General features: G+C 47.9%; 1 protein-coding gene and 1 long non-coding RNA gene across 8 annotated transcripts in view; one reads left to right on the plus strand and one right to left on the minus strand.

The window, feature by feature from the left end:
* The window catches only part of MYRIP (myosin VIIA and Rab interacting protein), a 374,699-nt gene that overhangs the window by 347,304 nt on the left and 7,700 nt on the right, over nt 1-19,695 (plus strand). For 6 of the 7 annotated variants that reach the window (XM_086720500.1, XM_086720498.1, XM_086720504.1 and 3 more), the window contains 5 exons: nt 3,411-3,605; nt 11,278-11,439; nt 15,968-16,072; nt 16,185-16,245; nt 17,847-17,965. In XM_086720500.1, the coding sequence (XP_086576626.1) occupies nt 3,411-3,605; nt 11,278-11,439; nt 15,968-16,072; nt 16,185-16,245; nt 17,847-17,965 (642 nt within the window). Of the gene's footprint in view, nt 1-3,410; nt 3,606-11,277; nt 11,440-15,967; nt 16,073-16,184; nt 16,246-17,846; nt 17,966-18,330; nt 19,589-19,695 lie in introns of those variants that run through there. The other variant, XM_086720502.1, reaches the window with a different exon arrangement.
* Nucleotides 16,387-19,031, minus strand: LOC147577070 (uncharacterized). The gene is made up of 3 exons (XR_015255970.1): nt 18,745-19,031; nt 17,827-18,375; nt 16,387-17,158 (listed from the first exon to the last, which is right to left on the minus strand). It is a non-coding gene; the product is annotated as an uncharacterized LOC147577070 (long non-coding RNA).

A 19,695-nucleotide genomic window follows, 5' to 3' on the forward strand; every position in this document is an offset into this window, starting at 1 on the left:
TTATATAACAAGTCTGTGTCAGCCCTGCACCAAATCTTCTGGTCTCCTTAATTGGACCAGCGAGTAAACCAAGGAGCAGGGAGGCTTGGAGCCCCGCTCCTGCCATGTGGCTAATTAAATCCCAGGTATCTTAGCTTCCAGTCCACGCACTGTTCACACCCACCCCCACGTCCAGGCAAAAAGTCCCATCAGCCCTTTGTAGTGGACAAGTAGACCTGATTCCCTGCCGGGGTTGATGGTTTCCAGTTTGCACTTGCCCACGGAGAGCTCACCACCAGACAGAGGGCAGTGGTCCCGCCGACTGGCTCACCAACCAGAGAGATCTTGTCCAGTTTTCATATTCTTTCTTTCTTTCTTTCTTTCTTTCTTTCTTTCTTTCTTTCTTTCTTTCTTTTTGGCCACGTCCCCCAGCTGGTGGCTAGTTCGCTTCTGAACTTTCCCGGGGCTTCCCCCAGACCACAGATCTTCCCATTAAAGCTGTGGTTGCTGTCCTCGGACCGGCCGCCGGGGACCCCACGCTCTGACTCAGCGGCACATGCGGACGGCCTTCAGGGGACAGGAAAGTATGTCTGCACGTCCAGTGGCGGGGGTAGGACTAGAGGCGTGCCTCGAGGGCAGGGACTTCATCCACTGTCCACTGCTTGATCCCAGCACCTAGATCAGAGCCTGCCCACCACAGACCACCCCCAATGAAATATGTAGGGTGAGCCATGTGGGGACTGCAGAGACCTGGGAAGTACATGTCTCAAGGAAAGCATTCTCGTCCAAAAAAAAACCCAAAAGCATGCCCCTGGGCAATGTTTGGCTTCCAGCGTGCAACCCCTGTGGCTGAATAAACAACACTATTTATGGATGGAATGGAACAGTGGCCGCCAAGCAACATGGATGCCCAGCTTTGACGTGATATGTTCAGTCGGAGTCAGGATGCAGATAACCCTTCCTGGCGAAGCACCTCTTAAACCCTTCCCATCAATAACCCTGGCCCTTGAATGACCCTGTGCCCACCGGGGACGTGTGTCCATCTTCACACTTTTCCCTCCTACTGTGCTGTGGTCCTTTTTTCTTCTTCGGAGTCTCCTAGTCATACGTTTTTCTTTTCAAAAAACTGTACAAGGACACCTCTTCTACCAAAGAGGGGGCAGAGTTTCTAAACACGAACTCACATGCTAAGAGCAGGGCAACGCATCTGCTTTCGTACCTACAACGTTGCCTCTTCTGAAACGGACGCGAGCCGACAGTGGTATAGCCGTGTCGTGCCAAAGTCATGCCGAGCCCCGTTCATCCTCGCCGTGTGCCACGGCAAGTCCCAGCGTCCTGGAAAGTGGTGGGGTAGCCCCTGCAAGTTCCTCCTCAGATAAAGAGTTGGCACTGGCTGCTCCCTCGGACACTGGCCCTATTCTACTGGGTCTGTGTACTGTCCCTTCCATTCCCTTCTCCTGACAACGCAGACCGAATTGTTTGGGTTTATACCAAATCCCTTAAACCGAAAGGAGTGTGGCCGTTGGGTCAGGCAAGCAGCTGTTGTGGAGTGGACGGGCTAGATGGGGGGCCCTCTTATCACAGGCGCCCTAAGCCTACAAAAATTTGACAGATAGGAGACCATGTGCATGGAAGGCCAGAGCCAGTTTCTAGACTGTGGACTCACTCACTGATTTGTCACTCAAACACTTTGATTCCCTAGTGAATTGGGAAGGGTGTCAAAACATCCTCTGGGGCACCCGGGTGGCTCAGTCGGTTAAGCATTCAACTTCAGCTCAGGTCACGATCTCACCGTCTGTGAGTTCGAGCCCTGCGTCAGGCTCTGTGCTGACAGCTCGGAGCCTGGAGCCTGCTTCGGATTCTGTGTCTCCCTCTCTCTCTGCCCCTCTCCTGCTCACACTCTTTCTCTTGCCCTCAAAAGTAAATAAACATTAAAAATAAAAAAAAATCCTCCAGCAAAACAAAACCTGCAGTAGCATCATCTGCTTGGAGGAACAGGCTTTGCAAAATCGAGCCATAGCTGCCATTAACATTTTGGCCAGGATACGTGAGTCAGAAGGGTACCTTAGAAGGTACCAAAGGGATTAAAATTCCAGATTTTCTTGAAACACTTTACTGGTAAATGGTAAACACACACACACACATACGTGCATCTGCAATATTTGAGTTCCAATTTACAAACCCTTCGATGGGATAAATAAACTTGATCATAGGTAGATGCCATTACTATCAAGACACATTGATCTCCAGCTTATAATGATGTTCTATGTCCTGATGAACTCGAAGATGCAGATAATTCTTGGTGGTTGAAGTGCCTCTGCTCCATCAATGACTTTGGCCCAGATCCTGATTGTAATTTTCAGCCATGAATGTAAAAGCAGGAACTGACTTACGTCGGTGAGGAATCTTTTCAGCCACAGATAACAGAAAAAGAAGTGGGGTAGGAGAACATCAGCTAGATCTCTTCACTGGGTTAGGAAAACAGCGGCTTTGCTAGAGACCCCCTCAGCAGGCTTTCCTGTCGGGCTCACTGGGCAGAACTGTGTCCCATGCCTGCCCCTGTCTACAGAGGCGTGGGGAATGGAGTGCTCTGTCCCGCCTCTGTGGTAGAGGAGAGCAAGGGAGAATGGGCTCGAGAGGAGGTTGTGACACACGGGGGGCTACCGAACCCTGCAGGGAAACTCTTCCACTCTCATTCCACACATGACAAAACAGAGTTCCAGAGGCACGAAGCCACTTGGTCGAGATCCCAGCACCAGATGAAGGGAGAACCAGATCTGGAGCCCAGGTCTCTTAACATCCAGTCCAGACCTACCAGACCACACCATGGATGGGGTTTGACAGAGTCTGTGACTGACGTTCTGTTGAGGACATAGAATGCCATGCAAACAGTGAGGTGATGCGTCTAAAACCACCAGCAGTGGGCCGAAGATGTGGTAGCCTCGGCTTGAGGTCTCCTTCCTTCTCGGGGGATCAGATAACCCCGTGTGAGTCCCAGAAGCGAGGCCGTGTCAAATCAGGCCTCCTCCAGGCGCCTTCCTGCTGTGTAGATTTTTTTTTTTTTTTCAACATTTATTTATTTTTGGGACAGAGAGAGACAGAGCATGAATGGGGGAGGGGCAGAGAGAGAGGGAGACACAGAATCGGAAACAGGCTCCAGGCTCTGAGCCATCAGCCCAGAGCCCGATGCGGGGCTCGAACTCACGGACCGCGAGATCGTGACCTGGCTGAAGTCGGACGCTTAACCGACTGCGCCACCCAGGCGCCCCTGTAGATTTTTTTTTTAGCTTCTCGTTCCTTCGGCACAGCGATGTTTATGTGTGTTATGATGGAATAAGTCTCATGATGAGCACCAGATAATGTGGAATTCCCTTGTCATTGTTAATGTGCTGTTCTTGTCTTCTGTCCCCTTCTGTTATTGGGCCAAACAGAAGTATTCTGCTGTTTCTCTCTGCAACATCTCCACAGAAGTCCTGAAAGTCATCAACGCCACCGAGGAGCTGATAGCAGAGTCCGCAGGGCCCTGGGAGTTCCCACCTGTCCCTCCCGACAGAGAGAAGGGGACATTTCCTCTTGGGACAGACCAAGTGAGACTGGATGAACAGCTGACTTCTCTGGAAGAAAACGTAAGCCGGTGTGGGTGTTCCCCATCTGGGGCAAACGTGAGAAGACACTGATGACGTTGTGACCCGTCACAGACAGTGCAAGGACACATGCACACCACACAGCGTAGCAAGTATATCCTCAGGGAGGGTGTCAGGCCGGGTCCTCCAGAAGCCGACCCTGAGGAGAGGATAGGCGATTTCTTTCGGAAGTGCTCCCCCAGGGAGGCTCATCAGGGAGCGGGGAAGGACTGGGGAAAGCTAAGGGGTCAAGCAAAGGTGTGACCTTAGACCAAGAGTCGATTTGACCTGTAGGGAGCCCTGAGGTGTTAGCTGCATCTCAGGGTTGTCTTGACGCGAGCCAAAGGAACTGGCTTTTTCTACCCAGCCAGCAGGCACTTCGGTCTCTTGGCAAGCAAGCCAAACGTAGACACTTCTGTCTACACTAGCCCCAGGCGGTCTGGTGTGTAGGGCTGAGCGGGTGGGAACGCAGGCACACTGAAGCTGGGGGGGTGGGGCGATGCAGAAACTACAAAAGGGCCCCGGGAGGATCCAGGTGGAGCACTCCCAGTGCCACTGCAGGGCAAGGGCGTGGTTGCCCACGGAACTTAGGTCACAAGTGGTCTGCCCAGCTTACAGGTCTGTTTGCCAGTAGGGCGTTTCTCTAGCCTCCCTCGGGAGGAAAGGATGGCGGGAACAGATTTTTCCATATAAGTATCCCCGCTCATCGCCGAGCGTTTTCAGAAATGTCTGATGAGAATTTGCCAACACTTCAGACGAGGGGGTGACACAGAGAGATCTGGAACATTAGCCCCTTGGGCCACACGCACCATCACCAGCTGGCAGAGTCCTGCCCATGAATCAGATACCAAATGAAGTCGGGTGGTTCCATCTTTCCACACCCAGCAAGAACCAACCCTGATTTTGGGGTGCTGTCAGGAATGCAGCTCCCAGAAATCAGGACCGGTTGGTAGAGGCAATTTTTGCAGAAAGTGGCAACAACGACAAATCAGAATGCCTCCAGGTTAAAAAAAAAAAAAAATGCTGATAGTCGCTTTATCTTAAAAGGTAAAGACTCTCTCCCTCTGAATTCCCATAAAACCTGAGCAGAGGTCTGTCTGCCAGTTAACGTCACTTGGCTGCCCTTTCTGTCCACTCGTCTATCCCCATTAGATCGGCACCACTTACATTTTGGGTTCGATAATTCTTTGTTGCGGGGGGAGAGCGTCCTGTACGGTAGAGCATGTTCAGCACCCCAGCACCTACCCACGAGATGCCGGTAACAGCACCCTCCTAACTGTGACCATCAAAATGTCTCCAGATGTTGCCAAACATCAGAGAGGGAGATGCACGGAGGTGCAGTCGCCCCCAGATTAGGAATCAGGTGTATAAATCCCTGAAGACCAGGGTCCTGCACATCACGAGCTCCAGCCCTTGCCCAGAGCCTGACACAGAGGTGCTCAAAGAATGTGGTTACCTGATAGAAGATTCAGATGAATGAAGTCCTTTTTTTTTTTTTTTTTTTCCGGAAAAAATGTTTTGCTTCTGATGCGTCGGGCCTCTGTTCTTTAAATACGTCTATAATACGGTTCTTTCAGTGCTGATGGTCCTACAGTGGCCGTAATCCCCTGGACACATAGAAGTGAAAAAGTGAAAGTCAAGATATGGTTCACCAGGCAAGGGGCGTGGGTTTTTGTTTGTTCGTTTGTTTGTTTTACAAGGTATTGTATTTAAAAAAAAAAAAAAATACAGTGCGTGAAATATTCAGATTTAAATGACAACCGTGGGTTCCCGTAGCACACACTTAAAGCGAAGACAGCCTGCCTTTTTTGCCCTCCAAGGGGGATATCGTGGGGGGTTTCATTTTGTAACGTCCTTTTATTACACGCTATGTCTCCTTTCCTGGGGTTCCTTAACACTTTCAGTTCAAAACACATCCACTTAGCCGCCGATGTGAGAGGTCCCAAACCCCAGCAGGGACTGCGTTGCAGGCCGCCGTCTGTAGTGCACCTCACCCCTGCTCAGCGTCTGTAGTTTACTTCACCCCTGCGCGGTCCTGGGAGATGCCTCTCCTGGTCCCCAAGAGTTAACTGCCTCTTCCTCCTCCTCCCTTCCCCCCGTCCAGCTCTTCAAACTGCACCTCAGAAGAAACTCCATAGCTGTTCCTTTGATTTCTCTGGGTTTTGAGTCAGAGAAGGGATGGCTGTTTTCTTTATCTCTTTAGAGACAGAGATCACAGCCCTGGGCGGGTCTGGCTCTGCGGTTTCCAGGATGGAATTCAGCGGAGCAGCAGAAGGGCAGGGAGATTCTTAAACCGGCCTCTGGGTGCAGTGATTTAATTAAACTGGGGCTTTTGTCTGCGTTCTAAAGAGCGGCTCCCACGTTCCTCGTTTTCTCGCTGCCTGGCTCCTTTGTGCTCAGGGATGGGGACTGTCAGAAATAGCAACGGGGACACCTCTTGTCACCTTCTGAACATTGGCCACCGCAGACCAGCCCGGGGACTCAGAAATGAAAGAGAACATTGGCTCGAGAATGTTTCACCTTCAAAAATACTTCTGAAGGTTTCAGAGCTGCCTCTGATAACAAAAAAATGTTCACATGGCGAATCTCCTGTTTTCACAAGGTGCCTTGTTAATCCACTTAATTAGAGTAGGGCTTGGGGACTTCAGAATTCCCTTAGTCTCTCTGTGTTGACACTTCTCACCTGCTGCCTGGCTGGGCACTGTGAAATCAGCTCTTGGCTCCCTTGCAGGCAGGGGGATCCTCGGGCCAATCCCAGCCTCCCCTGTGCACCACGGGGAGCTCAGTCCCTTGGATTGCGTGCCTGCGTCTCTTGTGTTTGAAGCTCTCGCTGACAGCTGTGGGTTGTAGGGTTCCATTGTACCTGCAGGGACTTGGCTGGGAAAGGCAAGTTTCGGGAAGGGACTACAATCTGAAGTGTGGGTAAGGTCCAGGGATGCTGCAGCCCCCAGGGAGTAGCAGTCGGCGGGGAGGCGGGCAAGCGGTCACCACCCCTGGGCAGTGGAGCCCAGGGAGAGCTGGAGCCTGGGGGATCGCCCCCTAGTGGGAGCTGTCACCAAGAAGCCCCCACAGAGAGGGAGCAGGGGAAGGGAGACTAACTTCTTTCTCCTCCTGCCTTTGATCTGCTGGTGTCTCCCACCGGCCCAACCCACAAGGGGGCCTGGGTGATGAGGTCCACACAGGGCAGCCTGAGAACAGAGTGGGACAGAGAAGAGTGGAAAATGGATCTAGGAGTCCACAGAAGAACGGGCATGACCATTCTCAGACCTGTGGTGTGAGCAGTAGGGACCCACAGAGGCCATCTTGTGGATTTATGCAGGGTTATGAGTAGGAGGGATGAGTCAGCTGCCTCACCCCTCCACTGCCACCATTTGAGGAACTTCCAGACAGCCTGGGGCACCCCGTAATTCCCAGCACAGAGGCAGTAGAGGGACAGTCCCAACTTCCCTTTTCGCACTACCCCGTAACTTTTGGCAACACCAAATCTGTCGCGTAGGTAGTGGCTGGAGACACCGGGGGACTTCCCCTTGAGGGGCCCCAGCTCTGCCACAGAATCTGGGACCGGGCAGAGGGTGTTGTCGGTCCTCCTCCTCAAGGCTCTCGGGACCCCTACAGCACCGGAGAGGTTGTGGCCCTGGAGATGGTCCTGGCTCATCAGGTGCTCCTCTGCCCTCGAGAGCAAGCAAAGAATTGCTATCGGTTCCTGTCTAGCTTTAGTTCTCTAGAATGTGTTTCATGGAAGGTTAGTCTGATGAGATGCGATAAGACCAAATCAGTTTGATCAATCCGTATAGTGTCTTTCTAGGATCGTTGAGATACGGATTAGCACATTAAAGACTCCAAGAAGTCCTGCAGCAAAGAAATATGTTTCATTCTCTTCATCCTACAGGCTTTGACCACAAGGCCTCTTGAGACCAAAGTTAGGTCAAGTCCCTCCTTAATGAAACACCTGTTCTCGTCCCCTGACCCACTTTGAGAAGGGCGTTTTGAACCAGGAGCCAGTCCATGGGGTCATGGGCATCAGTGGCTGGAGCTTGGAGAAGACATAGATTGCACTAAAATGGTAGCCTTGGTTCTGGCCAAAAGTGGGCCTTTCGTCAGCCAGCAATTCCAGGTTCATGGTTTTCAAATGGGTTGTTTTTTTTGTTGGTTTTTTTTTTTTTTTTTAAGATTAGAATAACATTTCCATTGTTATAGAATGTTAACGTTTGTTATTTTAGCCCCAGCAACAGAGCCAAAGTCATGTTGATCTATAACCACAGTAACTCTAGGACTTTCAGGTCAGAGTTCGAAACGTAAAAAGTCATAACATAACATGGCAAGCAAGATTAAGTATATCAGGCCACCATAGGACAGGGTGAATAAAGGCAAGGGAATTGGCATCAGCCCCCAGGAGCTCAAATCCCAGCTGCACCATTTCCCAGCTGCGAGGCCTGGGGAAGTCACCAGAACTCCAGGACCCAGTGTTCTCCTCTTTCACACCGTGACTGTAATAGCACCCACCTCAGGGACTGCCATGAGCAGTAAAGAAACGTCACATCAAACCCTTGGCTCAGCGCCTGGCTCCATAAATGTGTGTCGTCACCATCATCACCATCACGGGCCCTCTCGGCTCCATCACCGTGGCGGTGAGTTCCCGCTCAGCCCGCGTCGGTGCCAAACCACAGAACCTTCCCTTCCCCCTCGTGCCAGGAGAGTAGGCTTTCAGGGAACACAGAGTAAAAGACTAACATTCTGGCCTTACTGAGCTATTGCATACGGGAGCTCGGAGGCTTGGAGCTATTTCATATTGCTTTGATTTGGCAGAGAAAACAAAGAACGTTAGCGGATGACCATGCTGAAGACAAAACAAGAGACCGTCGAGATGATACAGCTGTGGGGTGTGATGATGTTGAGTTTTGTGTGTTTCTGGAAAAATCCAGGCTCTTGAGACCCAAGTCATGTCGAGTTGTGTTTAACCCCATTGTCACACTCACTCAAATTGTTGGTCTCATTTAAATAATAATTCCAAATTTTGTTTCATTGTGCAACACTGTAAGTTTATATTTAAAATTATCCAGGGGCACCTGGGTGGCTGTTGGGCGTCAGACTCTCCGTTTCAGCCCAGGTCATGATCTCATGGTTTCATGGGTTCGGGCTCTGCACTGACAGTGAGGAGCCTGCCTGGGATTCTCTCTCTCCCTCTCTCTCCACCCCTCCTTTGCTCACACTGTCTCTGTCTCTCTCAAATCAATAAAACTTAAAAAAAAATTTTTTTAATAATAATAAAATAAAATTGCCTTATCAAGGGGTGCCTGGGCAGCTCAGTCGGTTAAGCTAAAGCTAAAGCTAAGGCTCAGGTCATGAGTTCGAGCCCCATATCAGCCTCTCTGCTGTCAGCCCAGAGCCAGCTTCAGATCCTCTGTCTCCCTCTCTCTCTGCCCCTCCCCTGCTCGCTCTCTCCCTCTCAAAATTATATATTTTTAATTAAATGAAATTAAATATGTTTTAAAATTAAATAAAAATTTAAAAAATAAAATTATCTTATCAAAATACATTTACCTTTTATCCTCTCTCCTTGTCTCTTCCTCCCTCTCTTTCTCTCTCCCCTCAATTTTCTTTCCCTCTGAAGAGAAATTTTTAACTTCAGAACTTTTGAGAGACTAATTTTTAAGGTTTTCTACACTCAAATAGCTTTGAAATATTCATCATTTCCTTCAGGTGACAAACAGTAAAGGAGTGTATCTTGTTTTCAAGGCGAAGAATAAATGTCTTCTATTAAACTGTGAGGATCTTTTAGAAACACAAGTTCTCTGATACTCACATAGGACCAAGAAATGCACAACTAAGGGCAAACTGAAATATGGCAATTGTCAACAGACGTTTGATTCGTGGCCCACCATGCGACTGACGAATCGCTTAACACAACGGACGTCCACTACCCCAGTCAGTGCCGGAAGCCCCCCCAGCCAAGCCCATTGTGCCTGGTGTGGCACCAGTGCTCATTCATCAGATCTGCACCTGCCTTTGCTGCACTCTGAAATGTTGTGTAGAATTGCCAAGTTTTTTTTATTATTATTTTAAAAATGTTTAATGTTTATTTAGTTTTGAGATAAAGACAGAACGTGAGTGGGAGAGGGGCAGAGAGAAGGAGACACAGAATCCGAAGCAGGCTCCGGGCTCCAAGTTGTCAGCACAGAGCCCGACAGGGGCTGGAACTCATCAACTGTGAGATCACGACCTGAGCCGAAGTCAGATGCTTAACCAACTGAGCCACCCAGGCGCCCGTAAAATTACCAGTTTTTATGGAGATGCAGGAATCGGGCTAAGGAATTGACGGGGTTCTCAGTTGTCTTTCCCCAACACTCGCTGTAGCTCAGTGCAAAACGCTTGCTTGTCCTATGTGCACAAGCTCTTGGCTTATCCCAACTCTGCTTTATTTAACTCAAGTTAAAAGAGCTTGTGTGACCACCATGTGTTTTCATTCAAATCAACTCCAAATTGCTGCAATCAGATGCTTAGAGCTTTGTGGATGTTGATTAAATTTCAAAAAACCCCTCATAAGTAATTAGCTTCTTTAGATCAAAGAGGTCCGGTGTTGTTGGTCATTTCATCCACGTTATTCTGTAGGCAGAAGGGATTTGTTTCACTCCTCCCATGGTCTGAATGATTCCAACAATCCTACCTTCTGTTTGCCCACTTTTACGGCAATCGCTGTATTAACTCGAGTCAACGTTTTTTTCCCTTTAATTTTTCCTCACATCACTCCCTTTGTCTGACTCTCTTTAATTTTCAGTAGCTCTCAAAAAAACTGTCTTCCTTGACAGATGAATAGAGTGGACAGGTTTGTTTTAACATCGCGCTTTTTTCTAAGAAATAAACTATTTTCCTGCTATGAATTTCAGGTCCCTTTTAATGCCCTTCACCTGCTCCAGGCAAGCTGTAGGTAATCAATCAGAGAAAATTCATTCGAAATGTTTTAAATTGTTGTTTTAAATTAATTTCATCTCTTTTATGTTTTCTGAATTTTTCTCAATTACTAAATGCCAAGCAAAAAAATTTTTTTAATTTTAATTTTTTTTTAATTTTTATTTAAATTCAAGTTAGTTAACATACCGTGTACTAATGGCTTCAGGAGTAGAATTTAGTGATTCATTGCTCACATATAACACCCAGTGCTCATCCCAACAAGTGTCCTCCTTAATGCCCATCGTCCATTTAGCCCACCTCCCCAACACCCCTCCAGCAACCCTCAGTTTGTTCTCCATGTTTAAGAGTCTCTTATGGTTTGCCTCCTTCTCTGTTTTCATCTTATTTTTCCTCAAACAAAATTTTTATTGGAAAAATCGCATCACGAGTTGTTCTTTGCTTCTTCTGTCTTGGTATTCTGGTTGTGTGAATCACCGGACAAATTTGCAACTTATGTGGCTGACGCCATGTACTTTGGAGTATTTTATCAGATTTTCAAAACTTATAAGTTGCTATTTCTTGCCGGAAAGTTGAGGCAGGGGAGGTGCAGTTGACGGTGAGGGGGTGGTAAGACCTCATGCTACCATTTAAGCGTGAAGAAGGTTTATAGATGGGGGCATTCCCTGGCTTTTCCCCCAGTGCTGAGCCTGAATCACCTGGGCGCCCGTAAGGGACCCCACCAGTCCTGGATCCAAATCCTGAGCTCAAGGCTGCACCCCCTCTGCAGGTGTACCTGGCGGCAGGCACCGTGTATGGACTCGAAGGCCAGCTGAGTGAACTGGAGGATGCCGCCCGCTGCATCCACAGTGGCACCGATGAGACCGAACTGGCAGATCTGGAGGACCAGGTGGCCACGGCTGCAGCCCAGGTTCACCACGCTGAGCTCCAGGTAAGAACCCCCTCCCGCCCAGATGGAGGACCACCGTGAACAAGGGGAGAGCACCCCATCTTCCACAAGAATTACTGCAAAGCCTTTGTATCCGTTCCCTAGCACACTCGCATGGTCCTTTCGGGTGGATTCCACCCAACCCTCCTTCTAAAAAATTATAGCCTTGATAATATATCAGAATTTTCTTTAAACCTATGTCGCCTTCCTCTTTGACAAATCCTCTGACCCACAGGCAGATCTCCTTGCTATATAGGGTCCCATTGCATCTCAAGACCACCCTCCCCTAACCTGTATCACACTGTTGATGACTTACTTGATGCCCTTTTCCCCTCTATACACTAATAGCCCCATGAGGACATGACTATAGCTGTCTAGCTTAACACGATAACTTCAGTGCCTGACATCTGACACGGCTTTAGCACTTTGAATAAAACTGGGGTGAATAGCTGAATGAAACTGAAAATGTAGATTTCTTTATGAAAGAAAGAAGGAAAGAAAGAAAGAAAGAAGGAAGAGAAAAAGAAAGGAAGAAAAACAAGAAAGAAAGAAAGAAAGAAAGAAAGAAAGAAAGAAAGAGGAAGAAAAACAAAAAAGAAGAAAGAAAGAAAGAAAGAAAGAAAGAAAGAAAGAAAAGAGAGAGAAAGAGGAAGAAAAACAAAAAAGAAGAAAGAAAGAAAGAAAAGAGAGAAAGAGAAAGAAAGGAAGAAAAACAAAAAGGAAAGAAAGAGAAAGAGAAAGAAAGGAAGAAAAACAAAAAAGAAGAAAGAAAGAAAGAAAGAGAGAAAGGAAGAAAAACAAAAAGGAAGAAAGAAAGAAAGAGAAAGAGAGAAAGAGAAAGAAAGGAAGAAAAACAAAAAAGAAAGAAAGAAGAGAGAGAAAGAGGAAGAAAAACAAAAAAGAAGAAAGAAAGAAAGAAGAGAAAGAGAAAGGAAGAAAAACAAAAAAGAAAGAAAGAAAAGAGAGAAAGAGAAAGAAAGGAAGAAAAACAAAAAAGAAGAAAGAAAGAAAGAAAAGAGAGAAAGAGAAAGAAAGGAAGAAAAAAAAGAAAGAAAGAAAGAAGAGAGAGAAAGAGGAAGAAAAACAAAAAAGAAGAAAGAAAGAAAGAAGAGAAAGAGAAAGGAAGAAAAACAAAAAAGAAAGAAAGAAAAGAGAGAAAGAGAAAGAAAGGAAGAAAAACAAAAAAGAAGAAAGAAAGAAAGAAAAGAGAGAAAGAGAAAGAAAGGAAGAAAAAAAAGAAAGAAAGAAAGAAGAGAGAGAAAGAGGAAGAAAAACAAAAAAGAAGAAAGAAAGAGAGAGAGAGGAAGAAAAACAAAAAAGAAGAAAGAAAGAAAGAAGAGAAAGAGAAAGGAAGAAAAACAAAAAAGAAAGAAAGAAAAGAGAGAAAGAGAAAGAAAGGAAGAAAAACAAAAAAGAAGAAAGAAAGAAAGAAAAGAGAGAAAGAGAAAGAAAGGAAGAAAAACAAAAAGAAAGAAAGAAGGAAAGAAAAGATTTCTCAGACCAGTATTTTGATGATTTAGATATGGCCTTTTCAGAACTGAAATGATATTATCTGTAAGATGGTATCATTGTGATATTAGCTTGTGAAGACAGTTGTTTGCAGCTTGCACGGATACCCCCGTGGCCTCTGACTCTGGATCAGAATTGATTGTGGACTAAGTCGCTGATGCTCAAAGTGGGGTCCTTGAGACGTGCTGCTAAGACGTGCAGTGTAAGCTCAGTATAAACCCCTGGTTCACGGACGGACACCTTGCATATCCCTAAACAGTATCCTAGGAAAACTGGGGTCAGTAGAAACCACCTATGGAGAGAGAAGATGACAGTCTTGCACGGTAACTATTTTTTCAACCGGGATTTTTGTCTTAGTCAAAAATCACAACCGCCACTGACAGCGGGAAGCACTCTTGAGAGTGTGAGTGTGCCATTCTCCACCCTGTGGGTGCGTTAACACTGTGTGCTATAGGTGTGGTCTCCTTGGACGCGGCCCCGTCAACTATTCATTATCAGCAAGAATGACTGAAGAGCGTCTCTCCCCAAATACAAATCATTTCCCATAAGTGCCACCCAACCTTTAATCCGTTTGCCATAAAGCTACAGAAAGTGGGATCAAATCTTTTCTTTTCTGGGGTACACTCTGCAGCAAATAACTTCTTGAATGGTTTAGCCAGAAGTAATATTATTTGCGGGTGTCTGGGAGGGTTATGTTGGATAATTAGTTATTCCCGCTTCTAGATTTCTCCGGTCTTCAATTGTAAGAGCGGTGTTTTATGGGAGAAAATCCTGGAGTCCAAACTACCATTTTCTGGGTTTGAATGTGCCTGGTTTTTCTGCGTTTTTAAACATTACAGTAACGTTATCAATAATACCTAGTGTTCAGCGAGCCTTTCTTTGTGCCAAAAGTTGTACTTGGCGCTTGACCTCATTATTGTAATGAATCCTTCCAGCAACTCCACGAGGGGCTCTGTGATGTGTCCCCTTTCATTTCTAGGGAGACTGAGGCTCAGAAAGGTTATCCCCACTTGCCCAAGGTCAAATAACTAGCGGGTGATGGAGCCAGGGTTTTAACCTCTCTGACCTCACGGCCACGTTCTTCACCAGCCTGCGCCGTGTGGCTTCCTGAGAAACGTGTCGGTGCTGCCTTCAGACCCGCAGACACTCGCATCAGTGCCCTCCATTGGCAGAGGAGGGCATCAGCCCTGCCTTCGGTTTTATGGACCTTGTCTCGACCCGGGAACCGAACTGCGGGCCGCTGTCAGAGCAGGAAGCCTCACACTCCCTGTAGTCTGCCCTTAAAGGACAGATGTGTCGCGAGCAGCTCAAGAGAGTGCAGGGATAGGGGAGGGAGGGGGGACCTCAGGGCAGAGCCCACGCACACTGGCTGCAGCCGCCTTTCAGGTTTCCTGCCTGACACCCCAGTAACACTCCGGCTGCGTGGGGAGAGCAGCAAGACGGCTGGGACCCCTGCCTCCTGCCGCCCCTCCACCGGCCCGCTCCCGCCTCTTCCTGTGTCCCCCACGGCACATCCTCTGAGAACGTGGCGGTGTGGCAAGAGCCTGAGCGTTGGCATGAATCCGGAGCTCTGCCCCAGACCAGCTGTGAAACGTTGGCCGTACTACCCTCGGAGCCACGGTCTCCCCATCTTTCAAAGCACGGTACCTGCGTCACAGGTTCACGAATGAGTCCGTGAGCGAAGCGTGAACGACTTCGCATATTTAAAGCGCCTCGCATGATGGCAGCACATACTAATGCTCTTTTCCGGGAGCAGGGACTGTTGTCTTCTTCAACCCTGGGGACCTGATGGATCAGGCTTCTTTCTGGGCCCTGAGTGGGCTCCTGCTCCCTGCATCTGCCTTAAGACTCTGCTGGGGAAAAAAATTCTCTCTGACCTTCTGATGTTATAGTCGAGGAAACTGATGCCCAGGGAGAAGAGGGAGTTTCTCAAGGCACTTGTCCTTTTAGTGAAAGAAACGGACTTGAACCAGGGGCTGTTGGACCTCCCTCCTAAGAGCCGGTGCTCTGCGGTTTTGGTTCATGGAGTCATGGGAGATGGAAGGGCCTCTAAATCATACCTGCCTTTCAAAGTTCACATCAAGTGTTGCCTGCTCTAGAAGCCTTCCCTGACCACCTTTCACACCCTCCGCCCCCGGGCTGAGCCAGGAGGCCCTGGGCCACGGTTCCCATCATGCCCCAGGCTTCCATTTATCCCCAGAAATACTCTGACAAGGGTGTTGATACAGTCTGGATCTACCAAGCTAGACATATAAATTTACAAAGAAAAACCTATGCTGTTTTTTTACTATGGCACTAGATGGAGAAGGGCCTCATAGAAGTTGAATGAATGAGGGGCACCTGGCTGGCTCAGTCAGTAGAGCACAGGATTCTTGATCTCAGGGTTGTGAGTTCGAGCCCCACGTTGTGTGTAAAGGTTACTTAAAAAATAAAATCTTGGGGCGCCTGGGTGGCGCAGTCGGTTAAGCGTCCGACTTCAACCAGGTCACGATCTCACGGTCCGTGAGTTCGAGCCCCGCGTCGGGCTCTGGGCTGATGGCTCGGAGCCTGGAGCCTGTTTCCGATTCTGTGTCTCCCTCTCTCTCTGCCCCTCCCCCGTTCATGCTCTGTCTCTCTCTGTCCCAAAAATAAATAAAAAACGTTGAAAAAAATAAAATAAAATAAAATCTTAAAAAAAAGCAAGTTGAGTAAATGAGTATACATAAAGGCAGATTTAATCTTTATAGATTCCTAACACTTTTTTAAATTTTTTTATTATTTTTGAGAGAGAGACAGAGGGCGAATGGGAGGGGCAGAGAGAGAGGGAGACACAGAAAAGGAAGCAGGCTCCAGGCTCTGAGCTGTCAGCACAGAGCCCGACGCGGGGCTCAAACCCACAGACTGTGAGATCGAGACCTGAGCCGAAGTCCAACGCTTAACTGACCGAGCCACCCAGATGCCCCGAGGTTCCTGACACTTTTAACAAAGATTCTCCCCTCCTGTGCTTTTTCGCCTACCAATTCTGTCTTTCTGTTGCATTAAGATTTCTGATATTGAGAGCCGGATTTCAGCCCTGACCATTGCAGGGTTAAACATAGCACCGTGTGTCCGCCTCACAAGAAGACGCGATCAGAAGCAAAGGAACCAGGTGCGTTTGTCCCTCACTCCCTCTGTTGGAATATTGCACCACCTGGAAAATTTGGAAGATAATGTATCTTTGGCTTTGCAAAGGCGTATTGATTGCTGTGTTCTGTTTGTAGGTACAAACCATAGACACATCAAGGCAGCAGAGGAGGAAACTGCCTGCCCCACCAGTGAAAGGTGTGCTTAAAGGAAAACAGTAGCAGAGCTATCAAAGAATTAAGCCTGACTTTGAGTGACTTGGTGATCTGAGTTTGAGAACCAGACCTAACGGGGAGTTCTTACCTGGAAGTGCTCTTGTGGAGAATCTGTCTTGACTTGAATCCCCCCAAGAGGCAGATCCATGGACAAGGATGTGATTTGGAACGTGATTGCAAGAAATCGTGGTAGGAAAAGAGAGAAATGATTCAGGGAAGGAAATTAAATCAGTACAGTCCAATGTCTTTTTTTTAATGTTTATTTATTAATTTAGAGAGAGTGTGTGTGTGTGCAAGCGGGGGAAGGGCAGAGAGAGAGAGAGGAGAGAGAATCCCCAAGCAGGCTCCGCACTGTCAGCACAGAGCCCGATGCAGGGCTCGAACTCATGAACCGCGAGATCATGACCGGAGCTGAAATCGGGAGTCAGACTGAGCCACCCAGGCACCCCGGTACAGTGCGATTTAGTTCATAGCTTACTTCTCTGGGCAAATGAGGCTGAATCCTGCTGGGGACTTCCTGAGAGACAGTATTGACTGCACCTCAGAGTTTTCTGCCCAATGAACAGGAAGATGAGGATATCAGCTGTCAGCCCTCAGCCCCTGAAGTTTCCGGTGGGGGTGGGGAGGCATTAATCCCCTGGTGCTTCTGCCCCACCCCGTGCATGAGCCAAGGGAGTGACGGTGCTTGTGGTCACATGCTTCCGGAATGTGCCGAATGACAGAATGTGTGGTGATGTCAGGGAAACGTGGGCAGGACACCGAAGGCATCTAACACAGCGCCCCGCCCAGAAGGGAGTCCAGCAATGCCGGGGTGGCATCCTCATCCACTGGGCATTTTGAACACTTTCCCTGGATTTAGGAGCCACTTACGATGATGCCAAACCAGAAATTTAGATCTACAAAGTAGAAGAACAGACAGACAGAAGATAGATGTTTGAGTCTTGGTTCCGCCGATCTTTTCTTCAACATTTATTGAATGCCTACTTGATATTCCATGAGACCCTATACAATTACAATTTATTACAGATCCACGGTCCCTTATCTGAAACCCTTGGATAAATATATGTTTTAGGACATGTTGGACATCAGAAAGCTAAGACGGTACATGTACTGTATATTTCATAACAGTCCCCTCCCTCTGGTGTCTGGGGAAGCCTCTGATAAACACATTAAATCCTCTCAGCAAAGCTCGAGAATGTTCACACTGGGTGGGATGGACCAGGATTTTAAATGGCCACATGTCAGTTAAGTCAGGGTTTCCCATCAGACAGTTTTGGCCCCAAAGTTATAAAGATTTTGTCTTTAGAGCCTTTTATAGTCCAGAATTGCAAATAAGGATTTGTGAACTATGGTCAATTATCTCCAAGCTACCTTTTCCTGGAAAGCCGCTAACAATTCTTGAGTTCATTTGGTGCATATCATAAACATAGACGCAAAATTTAGAGATTCTACAGTCAGACCTGTGGACTGCAATGAGATGCCAAGTCTAGAGCAAAAATCTGGGTGATGGGGACACCTGGTCTTTCTTCCTCAACACTCGGCCCCGCTCCTGGGTACCACTTACTTCCATGTGTTTCCTTTTAGCCGAAAACATTGAGGCATCTTCAGTGACCACCATTAAAACATTTAACCGCAACTTCCTTCTCCAAGGCTCCTTGACAAACAGGACTAATGAAAGGAAAAGCGCCACCAAGGATTTGATGGTAAGTCAGCCCTTTCTCAGTGCCCATCGCTTCCACTGCCGATGGTGCCTCCAGTCTGTAGCCCTTCCGTCTGCAGCTCCCCCGTCAGAGCCCCGGGAAGCATCCTCCGTGGATGGTTTCATGGTCCGTTGGCTGGGGAGACGGGCGGGGGCGGGGGTGCAGTGAGAAGTGATGAGCACCGTGCCCGGGACCGCTCACCTCTTTGATACGTGGATACGTCCTCTCAACCGTACATCCAGCTCCTTGTGGGGTTTGATCCGAGAGAAGTAAAAATACGTACATGGGAACGTTAAGGTCTGGTTGAGGTGCCAGAGTCTTTCTCCTGTTTTTGATCCAAATTCACTCTTCCTTAAATCTCTTATTAGCCCTGAATTACTTGTTGTGCTCCTGAGAAAAGCCAGCAGCTGCCCCTAAATGCAAAGGGAGGGACAGGACATCATTGGCACGTAAAGAGGCGATCGCGTAAAGAGGGCTAACGGACTGTTTGCCTGAACACCAACACATGCTTCAGATTTGGGCAGAGGCTTGGTGCTGTTGATATGGGAAGTGATAATCCAGCTAACCTGCCTCAGTGGTACCAATATGCTGAGGGCAGATGATGTCTGAGTGACAGGATTAGAACAAGGGCCAGTTTATTCTGTTGTCTTTTATGCCTCGCCCCTCCCTCCCTTCCCCTTCCTCCCCCCCACCGTCCCTGTGCTCTGAGTGCAGAGCACCAGGTAATGATGTAATGGGGGGCGTGCCCTTTGGGGTTCCGGATTACTGCGTCTCTTCGGCACCCCATGGCAACAGCGCTGCCCGCTAGCTTTTCTTCACTGCTCAGCCGTTACCCTCGACCTTTTAAAGTCCAGTTACTTTGCTCCTGGTCGTCAGAGCGTTACTTCAAAGAGTGAAAAAGATGCATTACGCACTTAAAAGGGCAGACCATTAGGGTCAGGGAAGGAATCTGTTATAAATAAGAGAGTTACAAATAAATTACCTTTCATAGAGATAGAACACAGATCAGGGGGTGCCAAGGGCTCTAGGGAGGGGCCATCGGAAGAAGCCACTCGGTGGATAGGAGGTTTTACTTTAGAGGGACAGGAGGTTTTCAAACAATGGCTGCACAACATGGTGAATGTACTAAATGCCACTGAACTGTTCACTTTAAAATGGTTAATGTTGGGGCATGTGCGTGGCTCAGTCTGTTGAGAGTCCAACTTTTTTTTTTTTTAATGTTTTATTTATTTTTGAGACAGAGAGAGACAGCGCATGAGTGGGGTTGGGGCAGAGAGAGAGGGAGACACAGAATCGGAAGCAGGCTCCAGGCTCTGAGCTGTCAGCACAGAGCCCGACACGGGGCTCGAACTCACAACCCGTGAGATCATGACCTGAGCCGAAGTCGGTCACTCAACCGACTGAGCCACCCAGGCGCCCCGAGAGTCCAACTCTTAATGTCGGCTCAGGTCATGATCTCAGGGTAGTGAGATCAGGCCCCACACTGAGAGTGGAGCCTGCTTAAGATTCTCTCTCTCTCTCTCTCTCTCTCTCTCTCTCTCTCCCTTCCTCTTTGCCCTTCTCCCCTGCTCATGGTCTATCTCTCCCTCAACATAATAAAATAATAAAATAAAATAAAATAATAAAATGGTTAATGTTACATCACCTAAGTTCACCTCAGATTATTTTGAAGAATAAGTTACCTTTAGATAATACAGCGAGGTTAAAAATGAAAGAATGGGCAATATTTCCTA

Source organism: Puma concolor, chromosome C2 (assembly GCF_028749965.1).
Source record: "Puma concolor isolate L17-30 chromosome C2, mPumCon1.1.hap2, whole genome shotgun sequence".
Classification (NCBI taxonomy): Eukaryota; Metazoa; Chordata; class Mammalia; order Carnivora; family Felidae; genus Puma; species Puma concolor.